Here is an 11,625-nt window from a genome sequence, read left to right as displayed (position 1 = left end):
ATACTCTAATTAGGTTAGGATTTCATTTGACCAAACACCTAAAATTTCACGTTTGTTATATTTAAAACAACCCAGGCATAATACATGTCTGAAATTTTATTAATAAAACGTTCACTGGAATCTTGTTATCACAATACGTATATTCTAATTCATGTTTGTTGAAATTTAGAAGTCCAACTTCTAAGCTTCACAAACTTGTTAACAAGAAATGGACCATTTATAAGTCAAAAGTGCAATATGGGCTTTTAATAATGAGGAATTATGGGGAAATGATCTTCGATGACCATTTATAATTTGATTAGAGGAAAATAATTATATAAATTTTTTGTATTTTATTTATCGTCTTTTATGTTATAATTACATGTTTCCTGTTAAAAGAACCATATAACTAAAAGAACAATCGTAATCATGTGTTATAAAATTAATCTCCTCGTTTATGTTGGGTGTGTGAACAAAGTCCCACATAAAAAATCGAAAGAAAAAAAATTCTACTTATAAGGAGTTGGATACTGTTAATGTTGTGAGGCATTTTGGAGGAAACCGTGCGCGTTTGACCAAAAGCGGACAATATCACACCATATTAAGAGTAATTTTGGATCTTTTTAGCCCAACAATTTATTCTCTTATTTTAAACTCCTCTCGCTATCTCTTCCTGTGCTCTTTTTATTACTTTTTATATAACCTTTAATTCCCTGCAGGAAATTAGCATGGGTTTGGATCAACCTCTTATTAGTAACTTTAAAATGTCATTCATAGAAGAGGAAGACAAAAAGGGATATTTACATTATATAGCCGTCCTCTAAAATAATAGTTAAAAAATATCTATTTTAAATTGATATACATATTTTATACGTAATAAGTATTTTCTTATATTTGGCTAGCGGATGTAATTATTTTCAGCCGAGCGGCTAAATGTGTTAAAAGCCAAAGAAAAAAGGTCATATATGGAACGATCACATTGGTTATTGGACCAACGTTAGAAGATAAAATGGGCTACTTTACTTAAATAGATTCATTATTAGGGAAAGCCCAATTCGTAGAACAAGGGCAGACCTGCCAAGTTGCTCTTAGATGAAAAGTCGTGCCAACTGCTTCTTATTGTATTTTTTGTGAAAGAAAAGTGCAAATATGGTGAAAAAAAAAATACTTATTTAACTCCCATTTTTAACTTAAATTCAGGGTATCTAAATTTTGGATCCTTCACCAATCGTACAGTAGGCATGCATGTGTATAGTCTCTGTTGATAGATCAAGTAATATGCATTTGCTGACATCGGCGGATCCCGGATTCAAACTTTATAAGTTACAAATTATAACGACTTCAAGTGAACTTCATAAATGTAATATTTCACTGAACTTTATAAAAAAAATATAGGATTTATAAAAAACCTACTTAGATTCAGTCGAACCCCTAAGTTACCGTATACTGCATGCCGACTCAAATCGAGGCAACTCTAAATGAGGTTTTCAGGGCCTCGGAGATAGATTTCAATTAGAAACAGGTGATGACCCCTTTGGGTCGTCACATTTGTATAATTAAATTTTTGTCACAAGTAAATGTAGTAATTCAGTGACATATATCTTGTAATCAAAACTACTCCATTTTTCCTCGCGTCTTAGTTGGAAGGCAGATGTTATTTTAGTTCTCACGTCATAGTTGGAAGGTAGTCAAGCCAACAAGTGACTGAAAAGGAAAAATTTGTAGTATTTTTTGCTATCTTCAATATCCAGTTAATTCAATTCCTGTTCTTTATAAAATCAACTTCTCTTTTTTTTTTCTCCTCATATTATATATCATTTCTGCCAAATAACAAGGGTATTGAATAACTTGAGTTGCATATTCTTTTTTATTCTTCCTTATACATAAAAGATAGAAAGATTTTTAAACTATTTCACATAAAAATATAAAAGAATTTTATTGAATATAGTTTATGCCTTTTATTAAGGGTCCATATCGAGCTTCCCGGCCGTCTAGCTCCGCCCCTTGCTGGTTCTGCATCCCAATGTATTATTATCATAATGAACCGTAATTGTGGTGGGGTGACAAAGATGTAAAATTTATTTATTTAAGGGTTTAGAAGTAAGCATGGCGGGAACAGGACAAAAACTACCTATTGTGGAATGCTCTAATGTATAATTCTTTTGATGTCTTTTGTATTACTCGTGAGATTATTATTTTGACCATATATTATTGTATATAATGAAGGAATATTATTATATTAGAATATGAGTTGGAGAAGAAATTTGTAGGGAAGGTAGATTAAATAGGCCATCATATTTTACCCATATTATGAACCATTTCCTTTATAAATATCAGCTATGGAATAGAAAATGCTTCTCCGGAAATTAAATACACAAATTATATTTCTCGAAACAACTATATTTAACTGATTATCGTTACAATCGTGTGAAAATCATAACAAAGAGAGGAGAGAATGATGAAGAAAACTATTGGACGATATAACTATATTGCTCAGATTCTCTAAAGATATTACAACACCCGTGTTGGATCCTCCAAAAATACATAATATTTGGAGGATCCGATATGTTTGAGGTGACATTTTTGGATGCGTTTTCGGAGGATCTGACATGGGTGCTGTGGCAATTATCAAATATTACCTAACTATATAGTACACTACCTAACTAAATAGGTTAGTTAATATCCTACTAAACAATATATGTTAGTTAATATCCTACCATCAAATCTGTGTGTTGGTTGAAGCTTCTTGGCCATTAGTCACCCTATGTTTTGATCCAATCTCCAATTCTTGCCTTAGCACAGCCAATGAATCTGAGACTTCAGCTTTATACACATAAAACTTGCTCACAAACAAGAAAAAGATGAAGTTCAATAAGTTGAGTACCGCGAAAAATGCATAGTAATAGTCAAGATGAGATGCATTCAAGTTGTTTAAGATCCATCCTCTGTGATTCCCATGCTTTTTGGTAATATCAGAAACTGTAGAAAGCAAGAAACTACTAATGAAATTCCCAACACCAAGACTTGTCATAGAATAAGAAGTTCCTAAACTTTTCATCCCTTCTGGTGCTTGATCATAAAAGAACTCAATCTTAGCTACTTCCAAAAATGCATCAGCTGTTCCCATAAGAATAAACTGAGGTAGCAAAATCAATATAGATAATGGTACTTGTTTACCATTTTCAACTACGCCATTGTCCTTAGCTACACTAAGTCTATGCCTTTCGACGAACGACGCTACTAACATGATCAGAATATGGAATGCCATTCCAATTCCCATTCTTTGAAGTATATTTATACCTCTTGGATTTTTCGTCAATCTTTTGGCGATTTTCATGAAGAAACGATCGTAGAGCACAACGGAGACTAGCAACGATATGGTAACGAATGCACCTAAACTAGCTGGAGGGATACTGAAATTACCAATGTTTCGCTTAAGGGTTGTGCCTTGTTTGACAAATAGTGTGTTGATTTGAGCTATCATTGTGCTTGGAATGAATGTAGCTATCAAGATTGGTATCATCCTTAGCATTTGCTTAGTTTCTTCCACTTGAGTTACTGAACATAACATCCATGGATCAATTGTATCTGTTTTTACACAAGCTTTATTCAGAAACCTGCAATAAATAATAACAACAACAAACTCAGTGTAATGGTCTGCCGGTTTGGAAAAGATAGTGTGTACACAAATCTTATCCCTACGTTGTGAAGGTTGTTTCAATAAAAGAATACAAAAATACTCTTGGGATTCTTTTTCCTCTTCTTTTCTTTCTTATCCTATTTTAGTGTGCATTTTCTTGTTATGTTTGGGCTTAGAGACCTATATAAACAATGGATACATAAACAAAGCAAGTAATCCCTCATTTCAATTTTTATGACACTCCTTCCATTTTGAAAAATTCTAAAAATTGTGATACCATAAAGTTTTACAATTGTCAAAAATTTAAAATTCACTAAACTATTCACACTTTATTATGTATTTTCTTCCATCGCCATTACTATTCCTATATTATATTAGTTAATTTAATATTTTAAACTACACCGTCCAGTAAAATATTATCATAGATGAGTACTTGTTGTAAGTGTGAGTTCTAAACAAATAAGGTATGTAAAATACTATTATCTTTGAATTACAGCATTTGTATAAAATTTCGGTAAAATTACAGTGTTGCTGCAAAATAATAGCCACAAGATATATATTTTTTGTAAACAGATGTAATTATTTATGGCTGAACGGTTAAATACGTAACTTGCTTATGTACATTATTAGTGTAAGATGACTAAAAGACAAAATTAAATACAAACCTTAATGTAGGTGTGGAGTCAATTCTGACTTTTCCATTTTTGGTGTATTCTCCCAAATCAAGCTCATACAACTCTTTTGGATCAGTAGGGACTGTAACTTTCCAATTCCTTAAGGCAGCTATAATGACCTTAGCCATTCTTGTAAATGGGCTTCCTCTGGGCTTTTTATGCCTATAAAAAGATGATCCAGCCAAAAATATCATTATTGATATACCAAGGCCCACTGTTGGAAGCCCATATCCAAGAGTCCAGCCCACATTATCTTGAATATATACAAGCACAGTATTAGCAAAGAGAGTTCCCAAGAAAATACTAAACATCCACCAATTGAAAAATGAAAGTTTTTGAGATTTCTCTTTCGGATGAAACTCGTCGAATTGATCGGCTCCGATCGTCGATATGTTAGGTTTCGTGCCGCCGGTGCCGACTGCTAAGGTGTAGAGTGCACCAAAAAACACAGCTAGTTGAAGTGTGGATGCTTTCTTGCAGTCAGCTGCAGTTGGATTGGCACAAGGAGGAGGCTTTAGGCCATGGATTGATACAGCTAGTGTTAGTAGAGACATACCCTGTTACAATTTTTAATAAAAGTTGGTTAATCATGGTATAAGTATATATAATATTGTTGACATACCATAATGATTAGCTCACTCACAGTGGCAGATACATGATTTTCGCGGGTTCAAAAAAGTTAAAAAACTAAAAGAGACTGTTGCCGGTGGGAATTGAATCAACGACCTAACAAAGATTAGGGATCAAAATATAATATATAGATGTACAACCAGATTTTACCTTATATGTACGAATATAATTTTCTGACGACTCCCCCCTAAATCCGCCCCTGCTCACTCATGGTTCAAAACTCACTTAATATCTTAAATATCAAGTATATGGTCCATCAGAGGGTTTAGTCTTGGAGCAACGATAAAGTTGTCCCGGTGTGACCTGTAAATTTCGGGTTCGAGCCGTGGAAGCAACCGTAATGCTTGCATTAAGGTAAGTTGTCTACATCAATACCACTTGGGGTGCGACCCTTTTCCGAACATGCGTGAATACGAAATGCTTTATATGTAGGGTTTGCACTCGTGACATACGCTTAATGTACACATCTCTTTGTACTAAACCAAAGCCCTATGACTTGACTAGAGTGGTGATTAAGAGCATTATTAGAAGATTACTTGTTTACGAACAATATAAAACAGAATTGTTCAGTCCACCTAGGACTATAAGATTGAATTTTCACCTACACCTTAATTCCCGGCTTGTCAACGTTTTGTTGTTTCAGTATATTTTGTTTTAAAAAGGTTAAAACAAAAGTATACCAAATAAAATTTGATATTATTAATTTTTTCTTCATAAAAACTTCTAAAAATTCAGTTGACATACATATCTTTTAGGAAAAAACTTCAAATCTTAATAAGAAACAAATTAATGTATATCATGATTAATTTGAAGTAATTTTCTGGATAAGCGCACCAGCTCTGACCACAATTTAGAAAAGCTATGAGCAGAAGAAAGCAAACTAAATAAGAAAAAGAAAAAGATTGGGTTATCTGTATCTTATTGGAATAAGCAAGGAAAATCCCAAAAATAAGATTCTCTCTAGCTAGATACTTGGAACGTCAATTAGAGTCACAATAATGGACTGAGCTGACAAATGCCAAGTATACAAGAAATATTATAGTGTTACCTTTGTCATGACTTCATTTTTTTGGAGTATATATTTTGGTAATCACGTCATATCTAGCAGACAAGGACCGCGTAATTTATCAACTTGTCAAGTTACAGATATATGGTTTATGGCAAATGGCCTTATCCTTTATATTTTAGTACAAGTAGGGGTCTATTTATGTCACCATCTGAAAAGTTCATATATAGGGCAAATAAATAAAAGGAAAAAAAATTCAACTTCAAATTTAATTAAGAAAATGAAGTATTGAAGGAGTAAATGAAACATCCTCGTAAATTCTTGGTGCAACGAGTAATAACGACAAGGTGGGACTAGGGGTGTTCAAACCGAACCGGAAAATCGCACCAAATCGAATAATCAAACCAAACCGATTAAATAACTCGACTAGGTTTGGTTTGACTTGGTTTGGTATTGAGTAAAAAAAACTCGAACTAAACCGACATATAAATATATAATTTTTATATATATTTTTAAGACTTTATATTGAATTTTCTTTAAAAAAATATTGAAATATTTGGGATTCTCTCATGTGTTAATCTTGAAAGCGTACATTAACGAAAATTATTGTTAGACGACTAAGAAAAAATTATTGTTAGACGACTAAGAAAATAACTACATGTGTTACTAAAAAAATTCTCCCATTAGAATATTTTAATAGACCATATGTTTGTCAATTTTTTCAATATTTACTAAACATATATTCACTTATCAAAACTTTATTTATAACTTTAACAAAGTAAGATTGAAATAATATTCATGTAACAAAAAACTTGAAAATCCGACAAAAACCGAATCAATCCAAACCGATATAGTTGGTAAACCAACTCGTTCCATGTACACCCCTAGATGGGACTATTACTAAGACAGCTCGTCAATTGAAATATTCAAAGAACGTAACCTTGCAATTATAGAGTATAGGAAACACCATAATAGTCATAAATTATCTCTAAGAAAATCAGTGACCTGTCGAAGTTACATCTTTAATGTATAGTTGGAATATTAAATACAGTCAAATCTCTCTATAATATATATTCTTTATAATAGTATTTCATCATAACAACTTAGTTTTTTTTTTTGAACCAATTTTTTATGTTATGTTACAATATATATTCTATATAACAACAATTCATCATAATAGCAAAAGAATAACAAAACAAATAAATCTGTTATAGAAAGATTTAAGTACTATAGTTTTGACTTAAAACAGAGGTTTCAAATATGTCCAACATATAAAGTAGATGTATATTAATCGTTGCGGCTCAACCCGAAACGAGTTTGCATTTTTTACATCGATGTTAATGTCATCACAAAAAATACATGTATAAATATAAAATAGTAGTTGGAGTCAGTGACGTACCAAGAGATAAATAGCAGAGGCAATCAAGAAAGTCCAATAACGTCCAAGAAAAGAGTCAGCAAAGTAGGCGCCCAAGATAGGGGTCATCCAAATTGTGCCCACCCAATTTGTCACATTGTTTGAAGATTTAACTGTGCCTTGGTGCAGTTTATCAGTTAAGTAGATTACCAAATTTGATGAAATTCCATAATACGCCATACGTTCGAACACTTCATAAACTGCAAAATTCAATTTAAACAGTAAGTCAATAAAGAGAAATTGTTAAAGTACAAGAAGGTAGACGAGAAATTAAGGAGTCAAACTATTTAATATAATTAGACGCGGATTCAGAATTTTAACGCGATCGCGATATAATATTTTACTCAACCAATACTTCTTAAAAGGTTTTAGTATTCAAGTTGCCACAGGTTCATTAGCAATGAGCTCCTTAGTCTTTGGTTGTTTAATTTATTATGGTTGAGTTGGTTGGAAGACTTGGTTTGGTGCAACTCAAAAGATATGCAGCAAAAAGGTCCATATTACATTCCCCAAGAATTACAGAAATGTTAATACATTTAATTTTCTATATGACTGACATATATTAATTATTTTAGTTTTTTTCAAAAAAATACTTTTTTTTATTTCGCTAACAAAGAAAAAGAACTATTTGTACGGCCTTCTCCCGTTTGCCCTTAGAGGGCTTGCAGGAGGTATCAGTAAACCACATTTAAGAAAAACTGAAAAAGGGCAGCCTGACATGAAGTATTTTATGGTCTCAACTCAAAGGATATGATAGTAGACAGTGACTAACATTTGAGTAAACTACCTTTGGGATACTCCCAATTTTGAATGCATTTTCTTGGAATTGGGTACGAAGAGAGAGTCTTTCTTTATTGAGAATATGGATTCCAAAGTTAGGTTTCAGGCACCTTTAACAATATTGAATTTAAAAAAATATTTTTTTTAGATTTTTTATGTGTAAAAATAAATTTTTCATATGTTAAAAAAAAAACAAAATAAGATCGTAAACTTAAAAATAAATTTGTAAAATATCAAAAAATCAATTGACCCGAGAGAGATACGTACTACTTGATAAAATGAAACTTCATGACTTACATCACATGGCTTTTCAGAAACATTTTGGTGGAGAAGAAACGTCAACTCATTTGCCAAACTTAGCCTAACATATGTTATACTCTCACCGTTTCAATTCACGTGAACTTGTTTGGTTGTCACGTAATTTAAGAAAAAAATAAAGACTTTTGAAATTTGTGATCCTAAACAAATCAAAAAGGTCCCCAAAATATTTGTATGGTTATAAAAACTTCTCATTAGGGGTAAAATTGTAAAATAGTTACCAAATTAAGAAATAGGTAATTCTTTTTGTAACAGACCAAAAAGAAAATAAGTTCATATAAACTGATTTTTTTTTTTGAAATGACAGTTTTGTCTTTATACATGCTTATCAATGTATTAAAAATTGCTAATACCACAATTTGCTATGTATATGAATAGTATTGAATATCAGTGTTTTAAAAGGCGTGGGCATAAGGCGAGACATTTTACATATGCATCAGCGAGGCGTAAGCCCCATATGTATTTAATTTTTAATATTTTATAGAATAATATAATTACGGTAAATAATTTATAAACAAATAAAATTGCATAAAAATGAAGAAAACAATAAATATGTGGGGAAAAAAAATATAGACGTGCTTCATCCCCACAAAAAACTAGTCAAAACAATCTATTATACGCTACTTAGAAGCTCAAGTAACTTCAGTCGAAAAGAATAATATTTTCTACACGGAAGAACAAAAAAGATGACTAACTTTCAATTTGAACTCTGAACTTGATGTTGGTTTTCTTTGTATTTGTAAAACAAAAATTGAATATTCATTACTTTTGGGAGATATTAGCAGGCTAGCCGTCAAGATAAAGAATTGGAAAAACCCATGAATTGGGGTTTCAATCAATAAAAAATGTCTTGACTTTTAAATTTAATACATTTCAATTACTTTTTAAAACTTTTGAGTTATTACCAAGCCGAATTTTAAAAATTGGGGTATTATATGAAGGTCTTATTCAACAAATTTTATTTTAATTTGAATAAATCTCTAGGGCTTACGCCTCACTAAAACAACTCGCATCAAACGCCCGTGCGTACGACCCGAACGCCCTGGCATACGCCTCTTGAGACTTTCGCCTCACACCATCGCCCGGGATGTTTTTGGTGCGTCTCGCCCCAGGGCTCACCCCGAGAATGCCTTTTAAAACACTGCTGAATATGATGTATAACTAGGCATACATATATTATTTTTCCTGATACATTCAGACTCTACTAGTAAAAAATCAATGGGTTTGTTGTTACGTCCTACCTAACTACTCGTAAGTACTAAAAGCTTCTTAAATTTTCGTCGACTTAACAATCAGCTGAGTCCATAAAGAACTGAAACCCAACATAATTTCTTTATTAGACTTAAATGTAATCGTAGCTGTAGCTTATAAATTTGACAAAAAGGACCAACGTGTAATGGGAAAGAACTGTCATAGTGCTGAGTGCTGACATTAAAAAGAAACTTTTCTTGAAAATTGAATACAATATATAGTAGGGACCTAAAGATACGTAACTACCACGGGGACCAGGAAGCATCCCCAGTTGAAGGACCTAACATCATAGGCTAATGCAGCGTCGGAATATCGAGTTTATATGCACTTATTAATATATATAATGAGTTCAATATTAATAGCCTTAATGATTAAATCTATAAAATTTAAATTTTGAATTTACCAATAGGATAACACCGATTATAGTTAAAGTTCAACGAGGTTTTCTTTCTCATTGTGGGACACAGATTTTAATACAGTAACATGGGATTTGCATTATTGGAAGATAACTCACAGCAAACCAACCCATCCGAAAGAGGATGTAACATGTGAGTAAAAGCAACAACTACTAGCTAGGATACAGCAATATATATTGCTTCACTGACAAAGAGAGATTAATCAAGTGAAAAAGGTTTGTGGTGAAGATGATTCCTGCAGTTTTATGTAGGGATAAGCTAAAGAAATTAAAGACACTAGACATCAATGTTTCATGAAGTTTTGCCATGACTAATGAAGCGATATAGGGCAGCGCGATGCACAAGGCATTCCGTATTTACGCCGGGTCTGAAAAGGGGCCAGATGAAGCAATATAAACGGTGAGAATTTATATAGCCGACCTCAATTATCTTAATATGGGAGTGTAGGGGAAGTTGGAGTTTTTTTTTGGGTGGGGGGGTGGGGGTGGAGGGGGGAGAGAGGGAGGTAAGATACCATACCAACAATGAAGGAACAAGCTTTCCATCCACCTCTCTTGGATCTAAGAATAGGATTGCCTTTGAGATCCACTGTTCCATCTTTTGTATATCCATCATTATATCCATTTTCATCCACATGAGAAATTGCCATGAGTGTGAAAAATAGATGACCCCTTTATTCTTGTTATGCTAAAATATTTAAGAATGGATTGAGAAAGAAAAAACGTGTTTCTATCTTAGAATATCAAGTATGCTTTCTCTGCTGCCTTTATATAGAATAGACCTCGTCTTCTTGTTGGAGCGGATTCATAATTTTAATTTTATGTGTTCAAGATTCATATTTTAACCGCTGAATCTATTATTTTATTTGATTTATGAGTTCATAGTTTAATTTTTTTGTCAATTTTAGTGGATTTTACACATAAACTCATGTCTAGACTAAAAGTTATGGGTTCAAATGAACCTCTGGTTACTAGATCCGCCCATGTCTTGCCTTAGCCTTTCAAGAGTTTATAAATATATATTAATAATGCAAAAAATATTACACAATCAAGTTATTAATAAAGTAACTATAAGAAAATATTCATGTTAAATATTGATTGACAACATAATAAAAATGATAACTAGCAAGTTATAATAGGTTAAGCTACCCCGATTATATAAAAACCCTTTAAACTATCATTATATATACCTTAAATTTGCTATTCAAACCACATGCTTAATTTCAGCAGTACAGTTCACGGGGTTTTGTATCAAACATAATTATCTTAAAATAAGTTGAGAAATTGTCAGTATCTATTAAATGCCAAGAGTTGTCTTTGCAAATTGCAAGTTGCATAATAAGGGTAATATTGTTTCTCCTTTCTGCCCTCCTTAAAAGATTGACTAAGAAGGAGAAAGCAAAGGGATCAAAGCAAGTAGTGGTGCCCATGTTGACTAAGAAGGAGAAAGAGCAAAGAGATAAAGGCAAGTAGTGGTGCCCATGTTGACTATCCACTCATTTTTCATGCTATTAA

General features: G+C 32.4%; 1 protein-coding gene across 1 annotated transcript; it reads right to left on the bottom strand.

The window, feature by feature from the left end:
• Positions 1 to 2,363: 2,363 nt before the first annotated feature.
• LOC107786815 (protein NRT1/ PTR FAMILY 5.2) lies at positions 2,364 to 10,933 on the bottom strand. The gene is made up of 4 exons (XM_075221493.1): positions 10,631 to 10,933; positions 7,329 to 7,546; positions 4,285 to 4,850; positions 2,364 to 3,596 (listed from the first exon to the last, which is right to left on the bottom strand). The coding sequence occupies exons 1-4, from the start codon at positions 10,758 to 10,760 to the stop codon at positions 2,699 to 2,701; spliced, it is 1,812 nt and encodes a 603-aa protein (XP_075077594.1). The 5' UTR covers positions 10,761 to 10,933; the 3' UTR covers positions 2,364 to 2,698.
• Positions 10,934 to 11,625: the final 692 nt, after the last annotated feature.

This window comes from Nicotiana tabacum, chromosome 9 (genome assembly GCF_000715075.1).
Source record: "Nicotiana tabacum cultivar K326 chromosome 9, ASM71507v2, whole genome shotgun sequence".
Taxonomy (NCBI): Eukaryota; Viridiplantae; Streptophyta; class Magnoliopsida; order Solanales; family Solanaceae; genus Nicotiana; species Nicotiana tabacum.
Note: the sequence above shows the minus strand (reverse complement) of the source record. Positions and strands in the feature narration are given on the sequence as shown.